The sequence below is a fragment of the Culex quinquefasciatus genome, chromosome 3, assembly GCF_015732765.1.
Source record: "Culex quinquefasciatus strain JHB chromosome 3, VPISU_Cqui_1.0_pri_paternal, whole genome shotgun sequence".
Taxonomy (NCBI): domain Eukaryota; kingdom Metazoa; phylum Arthropoda; class Insecta; order Diptera; family Culicidae; genus Culex; species Culex quinquefasciatus.
This window is the reverse complement of record NC_051863.1, coordinates 3,977,732-4,001,843: the sequence shown is the minus strand read 5'-3', so window position 1 is coordinate 4,001,843 and position 24,112 is coordinate 3,977,732. Positions and strand designations below refer to the sequence as shown.

Below are 24,112 nucleotides of genomic sequence, written 5' to 3'. Positions count from 1 at the left end.
AATGTTTAATTTTCATTTAGGGGAGCTGGGGGTAAGACGGCCAGGCGGGGTAAGACGGCCACCCCACTGTTTTAATAATTATACTAATGAATATTCCTAAAATGTTCAGCAATACTGTTCCTCATGCTAAATAATGCATATGGAGTCACCTTTGCCAGAAATATTGTTTGAAATAGTATAAAAATAGCTCAAAATAAACAAATAATTTTTGAACTTGAAACTGGATGTAATTTGCATGAATTACAACTTAGGCATTTTTGTCAAATAACAATATGTTTTTCTGTCTTCAAATATTTTTTCATGTTAAATTGAAGTTTTCCCTAGATTATGTCCCTCGAAAAAGTTCAAAAAATGCGATGAACTGTTTACAAAAAATGTTTAAAAAAAATAATTTATTTGGGGGCAAGACGGCCACCCGTAATTTGTAGATTTTATTTGACATAGGTTATATTTTTGACGGTTTTTGACTATTAAGACATATTTGTAGATAAAGGAAAAGCATTTTCAATAAAACTATCCATTTTTAATCAAAATGCTGTTAACTACCGTTTCGACAACATTCCTTACTGTGATATAGCAAAACTCATTGAATAGTATGAAATCCTATCAAACTTTTCATAAAAATCGCTAATTTAATATTGTTTACATAATTTTGATTTACTTATTCTAATCGAAATACACAAACTAATTTTTTTGTATCAAATTGTGTTTGTTTTGTAGTAAAAAATCAAAGTTTTTCATAAAATGTGGTCGCAATAATATGAAATTCACTGAGCCAAAATATGAAATTTTTTAAACAACATTTTTCTTCACATTTGAAACCTGATTTTTTTCAACCGAAATAGTTGTGATGTTCAGAGAAGTCTGTTGAACCAACCATGTAGATGTTTGGGTGGATTTAGCAAAGTTATTGAGTTAATTTATAGCATTGGCCGTCTTACCCCACATGGGTGGCCGTCTTACCCCGCGTAATTCATATATATACGATTTCATTTTTTTTTTTAAATTGCTGAAAAGTATTGAAAATTGGTCTTTAGACCAACTAATTTATGTCATTTCTATAATGGACTAGTAGTAGAACAATATGTACGTAATTTGAGATCAAAATAATCTGTTGTGTAAATTTTATTAGACTTTTCCCTTAGGGTGGCCGTCTTACCCCCATCTCCCCTATATTCCTCAGTGTGGTCTGACTTGGTGCAAAGACTTCTCTTGTTTTTGGGACTAGACACATTTTTAGTCGTTTTAGGAAGGACGGTTAACCTCAAGTATTATTCCCTAAATAAAAAAATATGTCGCTACGAAAGATTTCCCTCTTCCCACTGAGAATTTTGGCTCGAGCCAAAATTCTCAGTGGGTTTTGAATCTGCAAAGAATGCATAGCATGTGTTTGTAAGTGAGAAATCCCTTGGAGACTGCTGAAAGGTTCAGACGCCCTTCCCCCCTCCCTTTTTCCTTGTTAACTAAAGTTCACAAACAAATTTGTTTGTATGTGGCGTGGACAATCGCCAACATCTCATAAAACCTTAACAGGACCAACTTCGTCAGAGAGTGCTCATTGATTCCATTGACATTGGGCAAACTACTCTGGTTAGGCAATAAGATTTTGCCTAACCCACGAGCGGCAATTACGACTCAGCTGCATATTCATTATCAACATGAGATAGCAAAACAAAACCCGGAAAGAATAGACCAGGATAGATGCTATTGCCCCACCGCCAAATTAAAGTGAGGAACACTGCAGAATTAGGCTGAATTTCAACGTTTAACTGCTTCATCAATGCCTTTTAAATTCAAATAAATCAGAGAACTTGAACAGAAAAAAAATTCAACAGCAAAGCCATCAAAACCTGACAGTTGTCAAAACAAACAAATCTGAAAAATTCTGAGTTTACTTTGATGAAAATGTAGCTTAATCAAACCCGTAACGCTCGAAACATAACGCCCAAAGCCACTACCTTTCCAAAGGGTATAGTCGTAACGGAGCCACCAAATTAGCTGACAACTGTTCGGACTGTTCTCTCTGGGTTACTCTGTGGTTGCCCCTCCGTTGCTGAACAGAACCGTAGGGGAAGGTGGGGCAAGACGACCATATGGGGCAAGAGGAACAATCGCTCGTACGGCCGTAATTTTTACAATTTTGATTATTTCCAGTATGAGGAAATGTTGCTAGCAATGCAATTAGCTGATTCTACTACCACATAACCGCCAAAACGACGTAAACGCCACGGAGCATAAGATTTAATGAAGTTTTTACAAACCTTTATTTTCTTATAATATTTGGAAAGTACAAAATAAGACTTTGGGTTAGTTTTAAGGCTCATTTTATCAAAATGCAATTTTTCCTAGATCAGTAGTGTCCCTACCAATGACTTGCACCTATTATAAAGTATGATTTAACTTTTGGTTATATTTGTTGAGAGATTTTAAAAGAAATTGTTCAGGTGGGGCAAGTGTACCATATGGATTTTTAGTATGGAAAAAATACGAATTGCTGCAACAACATATTTTATTGTGAAATAAATACATAAACGCACTTAATAACTGATAAACAATTGTTTAAAAAAATGTCCATGCAAAATATAGTGATATTATGAAAATTTCCTGTTTTTCATCTAATTAATAATCTTTTTCGTAAAAACGATCAAATTTTTAGTAAAATAATATTCTTTATTCTAAAAATGAAAGATACGTTTCAAATACATCCTAATCTGATGTATCTAAGTGATAACAGTTCAATTGTCAGCAAATTAACATGTTTTTTCATGCATTGTTCCTCTTGCCCCAACGGGTTGTTCGTCTTGCCCCACTAGTTGAGTAGAACATACGGAAAATAAAAAAAATTAAAATCATTTTTTTTGCATTAAAAACAGGATTTTTTGAAAACTTGTGCTATCAAAGTCTTAGTCAAGACCTGGAATAAGATGATTATTATAAAATCCGACAGATTTTTAACGTTTTTAATGAGTTACAACGATCATTTCCTTAGCTTGTTACACTTGCCCCACTTTCCCCTAATATCCTTTCAGCACAACTGATTATTTTTCCCTCATCAATTTCCCTCATCAACAGCATGTATGAATGCGCTGAAAAGATAAAACACCATGATTGCTAAAGCTAGTAAAGCTAGATCAGTTGCGAATAGGTAACAGTCATTGGCCACCAACGGCGCCCGCCATGTCAGTTTGTAGATCTCGATTTTAAGGGACGGGAATGTTAGTTAGCGCAGGTTGCTACTAGTGAATCGTTGGTTTCGTCATCATGATGACAAAGTGTGACCTTGCTGGTGGCCTGTGGAAACGGCTCGTAAACCTTTGACCGCCGCGGGTCAGAATCGAGACGGCTAAAAGAAAGGGGCGCGCCAATGTGGGACAGGGAAGTAATTTGTGATTGTAGACGGTATTGTTTTGATTCGCAGTATGATGAGTCAATTTTACTAACATTTGATTCTCTTATCTCTCAAAACTTTCCACTCTTTTTTACCAATTGAAACTGCTGTAACTTTGTTTTTTTCCTTTAAAATATACTTTTTCCTAATGTACTGCTAATATCAAGTCTATTTAACATTTGCCTAATCTTTTTGGATTTTATTGCGAATCTATTTATTTGAATAATTCTTTATCTGTCCTATAAATAATCATTACTATAATCTAGGCTTGCTTTTTATCTCCTTTTATTAACTATTGTGTAGTTTTACATCTACTACATCCAGCTCCTCATTTTTATTCTTTAAAATACAATCATCATTCTCTTACTATTGATTCTTGATTTTTTTTTTTTTATAAAATATATTCTCTTTTACTGTCTATTGCTTTCAATCTTCACCCTTTTCTTCAAACAAACGAGGTTCGAGCCCTTAATCAATTTGGAATAAACAAAGAATTAACACAAATATTACTATTGTACTTTTGAAAAACTTTTATAAAATGCTTAGGATCAAAAATTGTAACAAAACACCGCGACAAAAGAAATAGCAACAGATTAACACGACTCAACACTAGGAAAGATTTCAGCAGAAAACAATACACAGTAAAATAACAACTAGTTTTTGAATTCAAACTAAAAATAAAACAGTTTTTGCTTTAATGAAAGTTGATAGGCACACTATAAATCGTTAGGCGCTTATACTTACATCAAACCCTACGTAATGTACCACCCCCAGCCGAGTTAAAATGCGTAACCGGAAAAGAAGGTGTGCATGCCTGGCACGAACACTCAAAGCGTGTTCTAGCGTGTTGCTCGTGCTGACTCAGAGCAAGGGTGAGATGTAGGTGTAAGGGCAGTGCGTGTTCGTCGGGAACCTGGTGCATAAGATCGGTCATGGCCCGTTCTTACACTGAAAATTGCGAATTGCGAATTGTTGATCGTAAAAAAAATTAAAACTTCCCACACTAATGAGCAATTTAAAAATGAACGTTGATTTTTGGCAAGCAGAAATCTACACTGAACAAAAATTACCCTTTTAAATCAAGTGTTCTACCCTTGATCTGACCCTGCTATACAATGCACTTAAAAACCAATCGCAAAACACTTGAATTTTGGGCAACAAAATTAGCTGTCAATTCAATAACAAAACACTTGAATTTGACGTGTTGTGTCACATGAAATACTATATTATATTTGTTGGTTTTAAATGGCATTTCTTTCTATAATCAATGCATGTTTGCATGTAATAGAAATTGATTTCGATTTGTTTAAAATTAAAGAATATGTTGCGCAATGAAATGTTTTGGCTTCTTTTATTTTCTATCAACCTGGCGTGTAAAAAAATTGTTATTTTTTTCTTCTGGTCGGGATCGGTTTGTTCGCCACTGCTTCCTGGGAGGTTTCTCAGCGTCGGCGAGTGAAGCACCGGTGCCGGCGGAGATGGAGGCACCCTGGGGAATCTTCTTGTTGATGCGAAACCGTGGTGGTTCGAATCAAACTGTGCCTTGACCATTCGAATGACGCATATCATGGCCCCTGAGTTGAATGCATCCAAATCTTGCTTCTCACTGGCACCTCCTACATGGTACGGCATCTGCAGCTCTTTCGCATCCTTCCTGTGAATCATACAAAATACATCCAAAAATCAAAACAAAACCCAAAAAAAAAATCTCTCCCCACTCACCAAATGGGTCCGGAAAGGAACTTTATCATCAAAGTTGGCTACTGCCCGGGAGACCAAGCCCTTCCGCTGGCCATACGGAGCTCGAGCCCGAGGACACAGCCTTGTGGCGATGCTCATCTTCGCGGTCACAAACCGGGCAGGCACTTTTCTGTACTGGAACATGGCGGCAGCGAACTCAAGCGGTCTGCGAAAAACGAACACACCGGACCTTCAAAACTTTCAAATGAGGAAACGAAGCAAATTCCGACGAAGCTGTCGCGAAACTGGATTTCAAATCAAAACAAGATCAAATTCAAGTGTTTTGCTCATCACTTTGAATAGTTCAGCACAGTGGGGCAAATTCATGAGCAAAACACTTGAAAAGTTTGAGCCACCCAAATGAAAATAAGGTGTCAAAAAATACCAAAAAGTCAATCGCCAAAACACTTGAATTTAATAATGGATTGGATTGAAATTTAAACACAAACAAATTAGATCTAAGATGCGGATTAATTGAATCATTCAAGTGTTTGGGCACTTGGAAAAAAAGGGTGGCGTATTTTCAGTGTAGAGTTTTTTAGGGGTCCTATAAGCTGTTTATAGCACCTGTTCAAAAAAAATCTAGAAATGTTTAAAAAACTTAGTTTTGCCTAAAACGGTGTCAACAAAAAATGATTCAATAAATAAAGAACACGTTTGTTTTAGCTATAACAATCCTTTTGAACAAGCACTACTTGCTTGCAACATTTCATGCAAACCACACCCCCCCAACAGCATCGCCCACCCAACACTCTGCTCACCACCCAACGCAAATTCTGTTTTGAACGCGTCCCACCCAACCACCCACCACCCCTTTTCGTCCTTGCTCTCACCTAAAGTGCGAACGACGACTACTTGGATGACAGCTTTGTTTATGTTGCACACACACATACTCGAATAAATCTTGACGGGGCAGCAGCCAGAAGTCAAGAGTGAATGAGTTTTTCGTCCCTTTTGCCTTGATTTGTGTGGATGGTGGTCCTCCTTCTTTTCCGCCTCGTCGTCCTTCTTTTTTTGGGTGGAAAAAGGAAACGCGAATTAGTGTGTTTTCGGTGTGTTATCGTGCAAAGTTGTTCATCCACCAAGGAAGGGAAAATTTATCGACGACGACCTGCGATGATGGCGTGCAGCAGTGGGTCCTTCTTCCTCCAGGACAATCGTGGCCAACGCTGGTGGTGCTGTCGCCGTCGCTGCTGAAGGAAAAACACATTTGCATATGACCTGATTCGACGTCGTCGTCGGAGCAGCAGCAGCAGCAACTTAGTAGTAGGTTCACAAAGGTGTGTAGAATAGTTTGGCCACAGTGAGTCAGCAGCAGCAGCAGTGCCGAACGAGAGATGATCCCTTGGATGCGGGAAAAGATTGCCGAGCGGAAGGCGCGCTGGCAGCAGAACCGGAAGCAGCGCGATTCTGCCGCATCCGGTGGGTCGGCCTCGACCGTGACAGATGGTGGCGGTGGCGAACCGTCGTCTTCCCACAGTGGTAGCACCTCGTCCGTAGCAACGGCGGCCTCCTCGTCGGCACCGTCACCCAGCTCGAGCAGCTTCCGGGGAAACTCGCCGCGAAACTTCCGCTTTTCGACGAAACATCAACGACACCACAACCACCACCACCATCATCATCATTCGCAGCAGCAGCAGGCCACGACATCCGGGGATCGATCACGGTAAGTCAAAGTGTTTCCTTGGTAATGTTGTTTTGCTTGCTTGCGTCGTTCATTAGTGATGAGGCGAATTCGCAGATTGTTTTGCAATCCCTGGTGGAGGAGGTGGCGGCGACGGGGACTACGGCCCTCGAACTCAGCCGAAACGGCAGCAGGAGATGGGGTGATAACGGCGAGGTGAGAGAGGTCACCCTTTTATCCTTTAATTTTATTGCCTCCCAAAGTGGAGCGCCGCCACACATTATGGGCAAACCATCCGACGAGATAAAAGTTTAATCAGGCCCCCGCGCCCTAGCACCGGAGTGCCCACCCCAAAACCGTGCCGGTGTCACAAAGGGAAGATTTTTTTATCCTCGTTTTGTGGTTTGCTAAGGTATTTTGCTTGACTTTTCGGAACTTGACGACTTTGTGAAAAGTTTTCGCATCTCAAATGTTGCAATTCCGCAACTTTTCAACACTTGTATCGAAAAGTTGTATTTTTCGACACTGCTTTTGTTTTTGAGTTGACCAAACACCAAACTAAAGCAAGAAAACGAACGTTGCTCCGAAATAATGTAGAAGCCTCATATTATCAGAAACAAACATATTCTAAGCGAGATATGTTGTTTTTATTAAAAAAAGTAAACAAGAAAAAAACATAAAACAAGAACAGTAGCAAACACGGAGAAAATAAAAATAAAATCAAATAAAAATTGCATAAGAGCAGTGGTTCTCAACCTTTATTTAACCATTCCCCCTTACGGCTGAATTTCAAGAACTTAATTCCTCCCTTTTAGTAACCAACTGATCAGTTTAATTGAACGAATGTCATAATTTTGGCATTAATACTTGCAGAGATAGAGTAAATATTTCGCAAGATTACATTTTTGCTTCACTGGCAACAATTTGCATATTCTTGAAGCATTTTAAAAACGATTCCTAATCACCTGCTCAAATTTAATGGAATGCAAAAAAAAAACAACGGAATCGACGTAACACCTTATAATGTGGCCCTCTTAAACCTTGCGGTTTCGTCAACGAATCCACAGGCGTGTATCGTTCTTTTCGCGACAAGACTCCGCCTCCCGGGTCTGCTAAGTGTGAAGGTATGGGCACGGGGAGAGGGCACCGAATACCTATATTTACACTTAGCATTTTTGCGTCCGCCTCGGGATTCGAACCGGCGACCTCTGGATTGTGAGTCCAGTGCGTGGTCCGATTGATCCACACAGGCAGGAATGCAAAACCTCTCGAAAAATATTTGTTAAAATCAAGATGTCAATTAACTTTTACAACAATCATTATATAAAACTCGATTTCTTTTCAAAGTACAGTCCAGACTCGATTATCCGAAGGCCTCGGAAAAATTTCGCTTCGGATAAATCGAATCACGTTTTTTTTCGTTGCCTAATTTTTGATTGTCAAACTTAAGTATGGCCTCTAAACTACGCCAAAGTGATTTAATTTTTTTTAACTCAAGACTCGAATTTGATGTTTAAAACAAGAAAAAGAAAAAAACCTTTGGATAATCGAACTTTGGATAATCGAAACTTCTGATAATCGAGGCTTCGGATGATCTAGTCTGGACTGTAATAGAACTTTGCAAAAAAGATACACTCAACCCCCGGTGGTTGGTCACTTTTTCGTTTAACACTTTTTTAGTTTGTACCCCGTTGGTTGGTCAAAATCAAACTAAAAAGTGACGAACTGTCACTTTTTACACGGCGCTCATGCACACTATCAAAACAAACGTTTGGCAGCAGTGATGTCAATCATCGCGACGCTCATTTTTGGTTCGCGGCACATTTTGTTTGTAGTGCTTTTCAGTTACGGAATTTGACAAATTTGTGTATGAAGGACTTGTAGAACACACCAAATCGTACAACTTTGCTGAACATAGTGTAAATTTTTGATGAATACAAAAAAAGTTACAACCAAAAATGCGTTAGGCAAACAAAAGCATCGCGAACCATTGGTCCTGAGGTCTGAAATCTTCTTGTAACTTTTTGCGTAAGAATTTTACAGCTTTACAATGTTCTGAAGAAATGTTGCTGTTGATGAGTTCTACAAATGCTTCGAACACCATTTTGTCGAATTCCGTAACTGAAAAGCACCACAAACGCCGCGAACCAAAAATGAGCGCCGCGATGGTTGACATCACTGTTTGGCAGTGTGTGTGAACTCCGTGTGAAAGGGGTGTCAAACTAAAAATTGGTGTCAAACCATCGGGGTTTGAGTGTACAAACACTCTCAGAAATAAATGTGAATAATGTTCTTAAAAACTCGGAACAACGCAAAACCTCACAAATATATTTTTTTAATAGGTGGTGGGTCGGGAAAAAAATACCAAAACCTAACAAAAACCAAAAATTAAATTTCAAAAGATTTTAAAAGCTGCACATTTTGAGAAAATATGAAAATTAGCTTGAATATATATATATATAAAAAATACAGCTAATTTTAGGAAACTATAACAAAAATATTTAACTTCTGCTCATGTTTCAAATATTGTGAAAATTCACAAAAACTGATGTAAGAAAATCTAGTTTTCAAATACTTCTCATGTTTGAGTAAATGCAAAAACCAATAAATATAATAAAAAATATCATAAAACCCGATTTAATCCCACCAGGGGTGAGATAGAGCCTTTCTCCACATCGGTAGAACTTGAGATTCAAAAAGAGGGATTTATACAGTGCTGCCTCTAGCGGTGGAGAGCTCCAACTTTTATAACAGATTTTATAATAGATTTAACCGAGGGGTTGATCAACAGCACGATTTTTTCTCCAGCCTGAGCAAATAACTCGAAACACAACTTTAGAACCCCTTGACTGATAGAAACTGGCATAAACTGTTATACACATAAAAGAAAACAACATCGTAGCTGGCCATGCAAAAAAAAAAACAATTTTCTAATGTTTACAAATTTCCGTCCATCTTCAGGAACCATTTTCGTTTAATTCCATTGCGTCCTAGAAGAAACGGATTTCCATAAAAAAAATCTGATGAAAAATGTTTAGTGTGAACATCACTTGATCGAGAACCAGAGAAGTTCCATCTGAATGGATTATTTTCCGGTGGTTGGGGATAGTTGGATTTGTTACGAGCATTATTTTTATGAATCTTTTACAAAGATGACATAAGTTGAACTGAAATAAACATTACGCTTGAAAGGTACGGTAGTTATTTGAAAACAAGTGGTTCAATGAAGCAATTTTGAATGTGCCTCCAAGTGATCACTTCTGTTGTCTTAGTTGATGTCACCAGGCCAAGATTTTTTAACTTTCAATCTGTACTCTTGTTAAGGTGGTTGTTTATGGAAGACGCAAAACGCTTAACATTGCGTGTGATGGCCAGTTTAACGGAAACACATTTTCACTCAATTTTTAGTTGATAAAAAGGTGCAAATCGTGATGAACTTGTTTGTTTTGATTCGTTGCCACGAATGTCAGTCTAACTGGTATACATTTTCTTTTATGAGATCGTAGTGTGCTGAGAAATCATCCAGGACAAATTTATCGTAGAACACTAATAAACTGATTTCTCGTCACACTTTTTGAGCACAAATTTGTTCAGAGTTCCACGGATGTGCTTTCTCACTAAAGAATATAACTTCTTTCAGAGTAGATAACCATTGGCGTCGCAAGCATTGAAAACATTGAAAACGATATAAAGCTTAGAAGCTTAGAAAGCTCCAATTGGAATCCAATAAACTCTGTTAAATAAACTTACGAAATCACGACAAAATGAAGCCTACTTAAAGGCGATTTTAGGAGCATACGGGAAACAAATTGTTTGTACCCGGACGAATGTCCTATGTCACAAAAGATTTTGCATAAACATTGGACAGTTATGCAAAAACGGACAGAGCAAAAGAAACCGAAAAGCTACGATATCTTACTTGTTGAAGGAAACATCGGTAGACAAGCTACTACAAACGAGTATAAGTCGAGCCAAAACATATATGCGCCAGTATTCGAAGCGTCGAAAATCAATGCAGTGTGATTGTTTGGCGATTTTTCCGATTAATATTCATGCTGTATCGTCTTATTTACGAAGATGAAAATGACGTCCAGCCATAAAGTAAAACCTATACCTTTCTTTAGTAAGAAAGGCAAAAAGTAAATCGTTCTAAAAATTGTTCGGGATTGCCGATCGATGTCAAATTTGTTTAAGATGCTCACTCATGGTCTGTACTATGAATGTAGGAAGAAATTTCGGATAAAATTAGAAACGAAAAATGTTGGTGAAGGTCACCAGGTGGGCTATTACCTTTTTTAGGGATTTTTTCTTATGGTAGGTTAATCAAACGGCTCTAACTCCAGAACCATATTATGAATCTGGATGAAAATTTGTGAGGTTGTAGAGCTCGAAAAATGCATTTTTTGAGATAAATAAAAGATATGAAAATGAAAAATTTTGACCATAGTTTTCATTTGAAAACTGTGTATTTTGTTGAAAAGTCTGGCCACATCCGAAAACAGATGGATATTTCGAAATTTGAGCGGCAACTCGTCCAGGTTCAGCAAACTAGCTTTCATCTGCATTCAGAAGAATCAAAATCGGATTCAAGGAGCTGATAACGACGCGACACAAAATTTGGCAAAATTTTACCACACACGAACATTACTCGATCTCCACGGAATTTATTTTCTCAAAATTCAAGGGTTGGAGATAGACGAGTTCTGTCAAGATGAATCGATAGAACGTCGAAAATTAATGCAGTGTGATTTTTTGGCGATTTTTCCGATTAATATTCATGCTGTATCGTCTTATTTACGAAGATGAAAATGACGTCCAGCCTTAAGTAAAACCTATGCCTTTCTTTAGTAAGAAAGGCAAAAAGACAGAAAAAAACTCGAAAATATATAAATTATACTTTATATAATTATTCAGCACAATTTTTTTCGATTGTTTTTTTTTTAGCTTTTGCCAGCAACATTTTTAAAACATGATGATTTTTTATAAAATCTAATTGAATATCTGTTGCATCGTCATTATTATCTTTTCTTATCTTTTATCTTTTCTTAAAATCAACTTAAAGCCAAGCATTTAAAAATGACAAACTTGGTGTTCAAGATCTTTGAAATGCTCGGTTTAATTTAAAAAAAAAATCAGCCTTTTGAAATTATAAAAAAAAAATCCTAGTAAAATAAGGTTCAGCAACCTACTTCCCTTCATTGAAAAAACGGCTATTATCCACTTTTGACAATTTTTGCTCCAGATGGTAAAGGATGTTCCAACCATTCCAACGCATCTACTGAAACTTGAATTTTACTAAAATAGTGTGTATACACATAACATTTTGGTTTGCCATTTCAGTAAAATCGACGCCAACATTTCAAAAAGCATCATGTACAAACCATGCGTTTTGAGAAAACCGCATTTGAATGTTGAGCATCCATTTTCAATTCCCATTTAAATATAAAAGCAAAATAAGATGTTCTAATGATAACAAACGATGAAAAACGTTGCTTTTATTGATACTTGATCATCCAAATTCAATTAAACATCATTTCCGTAATTTTATTTGAGAAAAACAAACATAACTCCTTTTGAAATCACCAACGTCGATATCACCCTGCTGTCATTGAGGGGGGCGCTTTGTTATGATTTGTTTTTCTTCGCCGAATGTACATGGCGCTTTGTTCATGTTGCTTTTTTTTCGTCACGAGGTTTATGTAGTCTTTTGTTTGACAGATTGACAGGGCTATATAAACAGGGACTGCTGATGGCAGAGATTTTGTTTATGTTACTTTATTTAAAATCATGATTAAACAGACTTTACTGAAGTAACTTTTGGTCATTTTTGGTGGAGAGGTAGCTTATTAGGAGTACTTTCATAATATGCAATATCCCAGAAAGTGTCAAAATGTACTTTTGAAATGTTACCGTCGAAATACCGTCGAAATATTCACATAACTGAAATTGAGAAAAGTTTCACTGAACCATATAGATGATCCATCGAAAAAATGTTGTCTCGTCAAAAAAATTTTTTTGCGATAAAATAAAAAAAGTGATTAGAAATGGGTTTCAGTTTTGTTTTTTACCGTTTTACATAAAAATTTACATAGGGTTTTTGTACCCAATTGTCATTTTGACAGATGATTGACTGAAATTCAGTAAAACTGTTGTCAAAACAACTGAAACTTCTGCAAAATAAATGTCAGTTTAGAGACATTCTTTTGTCAGTTTGACTGATCATTTGTTGAAGTTTCAGCAATCCTTGCTGGTTTTTCAGATTTCATTATTTGATTTTTAAGCCAATTTATGCCATTGCAAATTTTACTCGAAGTTTTCAAGTCACGAGTCTTAAACTATAAATTAAATTTGTACCAGCCTAATAGATTACTGAAAAATTAAATATAGTTTATTAAAACGATGAGCAATCGTTTGCATCCCTGCCTACAACATTGTCGAAGATACCAAAGCGATCAAATAAAGGTTTTTATATATTTAAATATTTAATAGCTCATTTTGTATCACTGGGCAGCAAAAGTGTTTGCAGGTTTGTTGGAAAAAACATGTTATGCAAAATTGCTTCTTTTGACAAAACAAATAAAAAATGTCTAAAAAAGCAAAATCGTAGAGAAAAAAGTTAAATATATAAATTCAAATCAAACCAGATTCAGAGTAAATGTAATTGTAGAAACAATTTTTTTTTTTATGAAATCGAAAAAAACATCTATAAAACTTCAAAAGTATACACCGTTCGTCCTCTCCGCGCTAGTTGCTGTGTCGTTTGTTATTCATGCTGTTGCTGTCTCCGTATCCTTCGTTGTCGTCGTCGTCGTCACCACCAACTGCCTTCCGCTTCGATGCTGCTGCTCCAATGATATCGATCCAATTTGGTTTCACTTTTTCCGCGCACGCACGTGTTTCTGTTCGCTCTATTTTGCAGACCCACGAGCAGTGCCAGTGCCGGAAGCGCGTGCCGGTCCGGCGGCAGTGGTCACATTTGCGGACTGGTGGCTTCGACGTCTTCCAGCGCCAAGAATTCAACGACGACGGTGGTGCCGCTGCGTATCATCAGCCCTCGGGGTGGCATCGTCGGCGTTGAGGTTCCGCCGGATTGCAGCGGGGCCCAGCTGAAGACGTACGCGCTGGACCAGTTTGCCAGCTGTTCGTTTTCGTTGCCGCACTTTTCGTCCGACGTGGACGAGCTGATAAGCCGGTACAAGCTGATACGGGCCCGCAATCGGACGGTCGTCCAGGACGGGGACACGCTGGAGAAGTTGGCGGTGCGGGTTGATGGTGAGTCTGGGTGGAGTGTGTGTGTGTATGGAAATTTTTTTTTTTTTATTTTAGCATTTAGCCCAGGGTGGCCACCTCGGGAAAAAACCGGGATTTTTATCCACCGGGAGAAAACCGGGAAAAACTCGGGAATTCGACTGACAAACCGGGAAAATATTTTAAGTTTAGTTAAAATTTGACAAAAGCCTCTTTAATTTATTCAATATGTTCTTTTCTCAATTAGAATGTTATTCCTGTTATTATAAATGAAGAATTCGCGAAAACTATGTTTGAATTTGTGTAGTAGACTCATGCTTCTTGGTTATGGATGTTTTTTGTATCCTATTATATTTTTACAAGGCGATTTTTTTTTTAATAAAGCAAAATGTTTCCTCTACCAGCGATTCTCAACCTGGGGTACATATACCCCTGGGGGTACCACGAGCGGTCTCAGGGGGTCCGGAGGACAAACCCCGCAATCAGGGATGCCACTTGTTTTTTTTTAAATGTCTGTAAAAAAGTCTGTGTATGTCTGTGCATTTGTCTAAAATTCAAATATATCAATACACAGTCATTGAAATTCATCAGAAATTGCGTTTTTAGGCATTTGAAGACTAACGAAATAAGTTTCGACAAAAAAGATTACAAAATAATAATTTAATGAAGTTTTTTAAAAGTCTGTGCACCTCAAAAAATGTCTGACACAAGCTCAAAAGTCTGTGAAACACAGACAAATCTGTGTATCTGGCATCCCTGCGCGCAATGGCGAACATTTGTCCCAAACAAAATATTTGAGAGAAAAAAAAAATTGCTTTGAATCAAAAAAATAACAACCATGCTTAAGGTGCAATGAATTACAGGCGAATTGTTTTTGACCAATCAGAAAATGTTTAAAAAATATTTGAATGATAAATCTATAATTTGCATTCGTTTAGAAATTTTATGAATTTGAAGTAAAGTGCACCGTTTTTGAGTTTTTTTTGTTTTTTTTTTTTTTTTTTACAATTATTTGTTTTAAATTTGTATATGCAACAAAAGAATGGATCAAAAATGTTCAAAAAAGAAAGCAGAAAAGAATTTTCTCAACCATTTAATAGAATAATTTTTCAATTGAAAATAGCTACAACTTCAAAAAAATACTATTTACAAAATTTAAATTTACATAAAAATAAAATAAAAAAAAATATGGGGGATGTTTGTAGAAATGAAAAAGACAACGAAAATTTAATTTACAAAAAAAATCTCTAAATTTAAAGACATTTTCAGTAGTTTTAAAGAAAAACAGGAAACAACATTTTATTATGAAGCTTTATTAAAAAAAAGAAAAAAAAACTGATTTGAAGAAATGTACATGGACGTTGTGTGGCCTATCCAGTACATGTTTTTAAACAACTCTAGAAACAAGATTTACGACATTTTTAATACTTCAAAATTCATGTTTCTTTCTTCGTGAATTGGAATGTAAAAAAATCTCATGCAGACGAAAAATTTCATGTATGAACGCTAGGGGGTACCAGCAGCTTAAGTAACACGAAAAAGGGTACCTAGCCTAGAAAAGGTTGAGAACCGTTGAATTATAACATATTTCAACATAGAAATAATAATATCATGGAGTTTCTGTCTGTAAATAAATTTTATTTGGTAATATTTGAGAATCTCAGCCAGACAAATTATTAAGGACAACTTGCAATGATTTTTTTTTGCAAAGTTTTTTTAAATGTCGTTTGAAATTTATGTAAAATTTTCAGAAATTTTAAAAATACAATATATTTAGAATTCTGCTACAAAAACGTCACTTGAAATACAGGCAATCACTTTAAGGTGATTACTACATCAACACAAAAATTGAGATCATGTTGAAAATAAGGCCGATGCTAATATTTTTCAAAATTTTTGTCCCTCGGCTCTGGCCGGGGTCAAGTGGGGGAATAATCCATAGTCTCAACATTTGAATGCAAAAAGTGTTTAAATACATTTTACACTAGTTTATTTGTTTTGTCTTCAAAAAATGTAAGATTTTGCGGTAACAAATAAAACTAAAGGTGTAAAATTTAAAAAAATAAAAGATTATTAAATTAACCCAAACATGCTTAAAAATGATTCCAAACGCAAGGGAATGCATTTTATATTGATTTCAGCTGGTTGCACTTAAATTTCAATTGAAATTTTGATGTTTTTTAAAAATATTTTGTGCCCCCTGATTTTTCGAGGCAACTAACGAATTAACGAGCATTTACATAACTGTTGATAACAATTTATTTTTGCAATTCTTTTCTTTAAAATAATAAATTGTAGTAATAATTAATCTCATTCTAAAAAATAAAACGATTTTTTTATTTTGAGGTTAAACAATCTACATGTATGATGATGAAAAATCCCAATCATTATGGAAATTAGATGTTTGGATTGGAAACAGATAAAAACGGCTTCGTTTACAACTTACTTACTTTTTACTCAAGATTTGAAAGCTTTCTTGAGGAATTCAAACTTTGAACCAAATGTATGCGTTCAAAAAGTATGTTGGTACTAACGTTAGCCTAAAAAAAACATTGTAGTTTGGTTTAAAAACATTTCGGAAAATTCCTTCTGGGCTCGGGAGAAAACCGGGAAAAAACCGGGAAATTGAAAATCGAAATCTGGTGGCCACCCTGATTTAGCCCCTCGTATGGATGATGAATGGGTCTCCGTTTGAATAAACAAGCCATTTGTTAGAGTGACTCGTGTTCTTTTTTTTTCGATCCTAAATGCGATTAGCATTTAGAATGACCGTAATTCTCATTATTATGTTTGATGGGTTTATCCTTCTTCTTGCAGAGGAGTTTCTTCTGGTGGTTAAGCGCACCGATTTTATTCCGCCGGATGAAAATTTGAAGGGACCGAGCACGTCCGAGGTGCTGGCCGCAACCAAGCACGTTCCTCTGTCCCGGGTCAACCAAGCCACGGCCAACTTTAACGTGGGAATGCTCCAGACTGATGTGAGTGCACCAGAATTAGAGTAGTTATCGAGATATTGACCCTACCCTCTTCCGTTATAGCTGCAGCAAGATCTCCGGCGCATACTGATTTCGCTGGCCCGGGCATCCGCGTTCGTGATAGGTTCCGGACGATGTGCGGAGAAGCTGATCGTGCTGTTCAACCAGCGGCTGATAAATCGGCGCAAGCACCAGGTGCGGTCGATTGAAACGCTGCTCGAGATGGGATTCTCGCTGGACAAGATTCATCAGGCGTTGGAAATTACCAAGTATGTATTGATGAAAAATCTGTCTTTTGACGATGAACTTTGTCTTCAGGGCTCTATTTCTGATGCGGTGTCAATTCAGAGAAACCCAAAATAATCTCCGCTTGTTTCAGAAATATCTTCCCCGCGGCCCTGGACTGGCTGATACAGCACGATAGCTCGGTGAAGCTGCTCAACTGTGATACGAAAGGAAGTGGTGCTGCTCCTCAAATTTGCACCGGAATTGCAGCAACGGACGCCAGCGGCACCAACGACGACGTGCCCTCAACGAGTACCGTGCCGCTGCCTCCGCTGGCCGTCGCGGAAACGGACATCGAAGAACCTCCAAGTACCTCACAACCCGCGAGTCCGAGTCCGCACGAAGACGAGTCGACATCGCCAACCCCCGCAGTTCAGCAGGAGGAAGAAGACGAAGCGGCCAAGTTTCAGCGAAAGCTGGACAACGTCGAAACGCTGCTGGACATCATCCGGCAGTACTCGGATCGGGACGTGTTTCCGGCGCCGGACATGGTGGCCACGATCGTCGAGATGGGTTTCGAGGAGAAGAGCGTGCGGGAAGCGCTCGTTGCCACGCGGAACAATCAGTCCGCAGCGGTAGGGTGACTTGGCTTATGGTTGTGAGAAGTTTAGATTGAACGTTGCATTTTTCTTCCAGTGCGAATGGCTGCTCGGCAATCGGAGCAAAAGTTTGACCGAACTCGCGGACGGGCTGCCGCAGGACTCCCCAATTCTTCAGGTTCTACTCGCCTCATCCCAAGTACAAATTAGCTTAGGCAATCCAAAGATGTTTATCGGTGAGTTTGAAGGGATTTCTCTTTTAATTCTAGTTGACAATCTCAAATTTTTGCAGCGCTTCTCTCGATGCTAGACAACTCGTCCACGATGACGATGTGGCTCAGCGATACCGACACGGCAGCGGTTCTCGGCCACATTCTGCGGACGTACCACGAGGAGAAACACATTGTGGCAATCAATCAGTTCAACAACGCACAAAGCTTTAACCGAAACTAAAACACTCTAAACACTACAAAAAAAAGATAGTAGGAATTACGGATCAATTATATTGAAGGAAAAACCCCAGAGTTAGGAAGAGATGAGTAGACTTTTATAGTGTGACGTTGTGTGGTAATCGCACGGCACCAGAAGAGGAGCTAAATCAAAACGGTGTTGATTCAATACTTTCTGTATAGTTATTGTAGAATTGTTCCGCATTCTTTGCTACACATATCCGCTCCGATTTCTTAGGCCGAGAATCTCTTTGCGCTGCTTAGCATTTGCTCATCCGTATACTTCTTCTCTTCGTAGGAACTTTTCTCAGACCTTCCATATCGTCGTAAACAGCAGCAATAGTAGTGCTCTCTTATTATCTAGTGATTAGCCAGGATCAATCAATCGATCGTCGCGACGCGACTGTTGAATGAAAAGTTGTGTGCTTTTCAGTCTAATTTTTGCTTTCCAGGGTGGTCACTCAAATCGAAAAGGGGCCGAAATAATGATCGACTAAAACATACATATTTTCTTCTTTCTTTTTTCAATAGTTACCATTTTCCAATATTTCTAATATAATTGTTCAGTAAACATCAAACAACTTCCTGTAAGTTTGCACCAAAGACATTGATAATTCGAACATTTTTTGCAGAGAATTAATCTCTGATAGACAAAAAATACTCAATCCACGTTTAGGTGGTTGGTCCTTTCATCAAATTCATTTAGTGCATCTCCAAACAAACCTCGAAGCAAATCAAATTTGCACCCGACATCAACCCTACCGCATAAATAATTTCAAGATTGTTCAGGTGTAAACAGAAAACGCGATCAAAAATTAATGTGGTAGAATGAGGCTTTCAACTGCTTATTTAATTGTCGGTGTACAGGACGCCGTACTGTTTAATCATTTTGTGGCGTACATTCAATTTTGCAGTCCAACACCAGTCATTGAATTGGAAACATAAAATTCTTTTTCAAATTTTCTTTTCTTGATTCGTGTGCACCTACGTCGAAGACCAAGATTGTTTACTTTTTGCTCTTTGGCCTGACAGTCTTGGTCTGACAGCTTTATCATGAATTTCGGTCTGGTCTAGGCGAGAGATAGGACACAGCGCGGTCGGTACCTGTTGCGGTAGCAAATTAGCTCTAAGTTCTTGGGGATTTCACTTTGCTACCCGGTATTCAGCCTGTTTGCTACCGCATCAAATGGAATTATGCACGGAAAAATTGAATCAAGCACGGAAAAAATAAAAATCAGAAAAAAATAAAAGAAATCTGACAACATTTAAAAAAATCAAAAATTCATAAAAAATTTAAAAAAATGAAATTTTAATCAATTTTTTTTAAATTTAGGTTTAATAAAAAAAATTAAAATTTGTAAAAATTTAAAAAAAAATCAAAGAAATTAAAAAAAAAGTTATAAAAGTTAAAAATAAGTGACAAAATATTGAAAAACTAAACAATTACAATAATTACAAAAATAAAAAAACACGAAGAAATAAAAAGATAAAAAAAAACTCCTAAAAAATTAGAGATTGAAATCATTTAAAAATTTAAAGAAAATATAAAGTAAAAAGTTAAAATCTATGCTTTTTTTGATAACGTCTTATAATCAAATGTGAACATTTAATGTATTCCGCTTCCTCCGATGTACATTGACATGTGAGTGCGAAGTGTGAGAGTTTGTGTTTACATTTGTTCATATAACCTAATCAAAAGAAGTCTAGAAGTCAATAAATTAAGAAAACAAAAAAATAAGTCTATAAGAACGAAAAAACCTAAATTAAAAGAAGTCTTCTAAATCTCCAACAAATTTAAACAGATAAATAAATTTGAAACACATTTTTTATAAATTTCAGGATTTTTTATTTTTAGAGTTTCGAATTTTTAAATTTTTAAACTTTTTGTTTTTTTTTTATTTCTGATTTTTGAAATTTAGTTTTTTTTTAGTTTTTGAAGCTCTGATTTTTTGAATTTCTGAATTTTTGTTCATGTTTGCTCTCATCAATCAGAGCAGACATCCAAAAATCACCAAAACACGCATGCAAAACTTTGCTCTCGGCTTGCCGGTACTTGTCTGGTACTGGACAGGTACCGAAACATATTTTTGAAAACGTTTTTTTGCATATTTTGAAAACGTTTCATGTTTTCTGCATGTTTTCTGACAAAAAAAACTGAACACAAATATATTTTAATGATAAAAATAAAAATATTTGCAACGGTCTTAGCAGATAAAAAACATGCATTTTTTTAGCTATGGCACAAATTAAAAATTCATTTGGCAATGCTGCCAGTTTTTCCAAAAAATTATAAATCATGGAAAAAAATTACGGCCAACGACCAAAAATTTGCTTCGCTGGGAAATGGTAAATCTAGCGGATTGCAGACTGGATTTGGCCTTTTGATGTGATGATTGTCTAAGATTCTCATAACTATGACAGCCGTCCATTGCCGGCCCAACCCATCTCCACCGCCCACCAGGAACAAGGAAAGAGATTCGGAAGACAGAAAATGTCGATTTTCTATTTTTTTAAGGGGATAAGGGAAAATCTCCACGGTTTCCCCAAATAAGTTTCGCTTGGAGTTGGGCGGTTTTGGTGAAGGCGGTTTGGCATTTTTTTCAAATCTCACTTATATTATCTCAACCTCAATTAACTTTCCAAGTTGCAATGGTTTCCAAGTCCCAATGGTTTTTGAGTGGTCACCCTGGCTTTTACGATATAGGTAGAACGGGGTTACGAGAAGAAAAAGGGAAATTTAATACAAACTTGTTGCATCGTTAAGTACACGCAGTGCCAATTATACCAATAAACTAATGTGTAAGGAAAATGCTTTTCGCGCGCGCACCTTTTAAGTATAGTAGAAAGCGTTTCAGTTTTTAAACATTGCTGAGCTGATTTAAGGCAGAATAAAAACCAATCGTCGTCAATAAACAAAAAAAAGTATTTTCAACGCGCCAATGTGATAGTGTTCATGAGAAAGGAATAAATGCTGACAACAGAAAATATTGTAACAAAACAAAAATGAGTTTTTATTGCTTAGTTTTAAAAATGTACGCATCGATCACGCTCGCGCTCAGACTTTGTTCGATTTCTTCGTAGGTTTTACACTGCATTAGAACCGCCTTCCGGGCGCGGTTTCCGCGTAACTTTGACATAACGATAATCGCCAGCTCTTCGCGACACTCGGGAGAGCTGAGCCGCAGCCGTTGGTTAAAGTACTGGCAGATGTAGCGAAACAGCTCGACGGTGTCGTTCGAGTCGTCCAGGACGGGGATCGTCTGCAGCGCGAACAGTCTCAACGAGGGATCCATTACTACTAACATTTTCGGGATTGGGAAGTGGAGAGATTTCTGCCGCTATTTGCACACAGTTTAATGATAAGCGCCCGTTATCGCATTCTACAAACTATACATTACTCATTGCAAATACACCCTCAGCGAACCACTTTCGATACGAGCTCGTCGTGGGTTTTGCACTTTTTCTGGGCGGCCTGCACGGCGTAGGTTCCGCGAAGTCTCGAAGCCATGATGAGGCCCAGTTCCTCCTGGGCGGCGTTCGAGGCGCCCACGAGCTGGTTGGCAAAGTACTTGCTAGTGAACAGGAAGAGCTCCTTGGAGCCGGCGGTTCCGTCCAGCACGGGGATCACCCGCAGAGCTAGGTCGCGCAGTGTGGCGTCCATTGGTGTCGTGAGTGATGAACTGATTGTTAGCTGGGTTGAGAAGCGAACTTTTATAATCGTCGATTTAAATTTCTGTGGTTAGTAGAACCACTATTTTGTGGTAACTGTCATGATTGTGATAAGAACCTAAGTAGTTTTGCAAAAAAAAGTTTCATAGATCGATGTGATATACAGTTCAAAAATTGTATTTGACATTTGTTCAAATTTTGAATTTCGCCATTTTGCATCATTGATTTCTCCATTCAAGTATCCGGAAATTTTTACCATGAAGATAAAGGGATTTTCTGATCGATTCGGTAAACAGTCCAGACTCGATTAAAAAATAAAATATGTACCCGCCAGCAAAAACAAATGGTAAGCTAGTGAGCGGGATATCGGGCTTCGACATGGGCTTGGATAACTCTGTGTGATATCCGAAGTCACATCGAATCACGAACAAAAAAATTTTTCTTCGTATTTTCTTATTTTTAACATCAAATTCGAGTTCTGCGACCCCATATTAGAGCAATTCTCTCAGATTTCGGTCATTCGATTTTTTTTTGTATTTTTTAATCCGACTGAAACTTTTTTGTGCCTTTGGTATGCCCAGAAAAGCCATTTTGCATTCTTTGTTTGTCCATATAAATTTCCATGCAAATTTGTCCATAAAAAATTATATATGAAAATTTCAAAAATCTGTATCTTTTGAAGAAATTTTTTGATCGATTTGGTGTCTTGGGCAAAGTTGTAGGTATGGATAAGGACTACACTGAAAACAAAAATGATACATGGTAAAAAAATTGTGATTTTTAATTTAACTTTTTGTCACTAAACCTTGATTTGCAAAAAAAAAAACACTATATTTAATTATTTTTATTTTTTGATGTTTTAGGGGACATAAAATGCCAATTTTTCAGAAATTTCCAGGTTGTGCAAAAAAAAATATTTCAACTTCATTTTTCGATGTAAAATCAAATTTGCAATCAAAAAGTTCTTTAGTGAAATTTTCAAAAAGTGCACCGTTTTCAAGTTATAGCCATTTTTAGGTATCTTTTTTGAAAATAGTCGCAGTTTTCCATTTTTTTTAAACTAGTGCACATTGTTGCCCACTTTTGAAATAGTAGTTTATGCAACAAGTTGCAAAAAGAGGATATTTTCAGCACGAGTCGTATATTTATCAAACGAGGTTCACTGAGTTGGATAAATACGAAGAGTGCTGAAAAAATCAAGTTTTGCAACGAGTTCCATACAACATTTTTTTGCAATTCCAAAAAACACACACTGAGAGAAATTTTATGTCAAATTTTGTATGTATTTTGTCAATAAATCGCTTAAATCAAAAAAATGTTGAAAAATGTTACTTTTCGAAACAAGTGCTGAAAAAATTTCAAAAGGGCTAAACATTCAAAATTACGTTCTTTTAATATGTTAGTCTTGATTTAAAAATTTTGAAAAGATTTTTTTCGATTAGATCTGAAAATTTCACGATTTTTCATCTTTTAACATTGTAAAATGGTGGGTTGTTTCGATGAGACAAAATACATCAATTTTCTTGTTTTTAAACACTTGCATGGCAATATCTCAACAACGAAGGGTCGTAACAACAAAGTTTAAAAATGCAAAATATAGAGAATTTTCTCAGCTTTAAAAATATATTTTTCAAAAGTGGGCAAACATGTGCACTAATTTAAAAAATAAAAAACTGCAACTATTTTCAAAAAAGTTACCTAAAAATGGTTATAACTTGAAAACGGTGCACTTTATCAAAATTTTACTAAAGTACTTTTTGATTGCAAATTTCATTTTACATTGAAAAATAAAGTTGGAAATTTTTTGCGACCAATATTTCGATTTTTCGAAAAAATCAGTATTGATTCAAAAATTCATAACTCGGTCAAAGATTGTTTGCACAACCTGAAAATTTCTGAAAAGTTGGTCCCCTTAAACATAAAAAAATAAAAATAGTGTTTAGTCAAGTTTTAAAAATTTACCGTGTATCATTTTTTCAGTGTAGTCCTTATCCATACACGCAGAAAAAAGTTTTGTAGAATCAGCCTGTACGAGGTTTGAATCAACAAAATTTGTGTTGAATATAATCAACGCCGATTTTGTGTTGAAACAAAACTTGATTTTCTCGATTCCACAAAAGTCTTTTGTTGTTTTGAAAATGCTGCTTTGACGTTTAGCGTTGATTCAACAAAAATTATGATTTTCAAATCAACAA

General features: G+C 36.8%; 1 protein-coding gene across 1 annotated transcript; it reads left to right on the top strand.

The window, feature by feature from the left end:
• The first annotated feature begins 5,988 nt into the window (after nucleotides 1–5,988).
• LOC6044755 (ubiquitin-associated domain-containing protein 1) lies at nucleotides 5,989–19,493 on the top strand. The gene is made up of 7 exons (XM_001862183.2): nucleotides 5,989–6,794; nucleotides 13,672–14,024; nucleotides 16,818–16,978; nucleotides 17,039–17,244; nucleotides 17,355–17,835; nucleotides 17,897–18,035; nucleotides 18,092–19,493. Exons 1-7 carry the CDS (start codon nucleotides 6,466–6,468, stop codon nucleotides 18,250–18,252), a joined length of 1,830 nt encoding a protein of 609 aa, XP_001862218.2. The 5' UTR covers nucleotides 5,989–6,465; the 3' UTR covers nucleotides 18,253–19,493.
• Nucleotides 19,494–24,112: the final 4,619 nt, after the last annotated feature.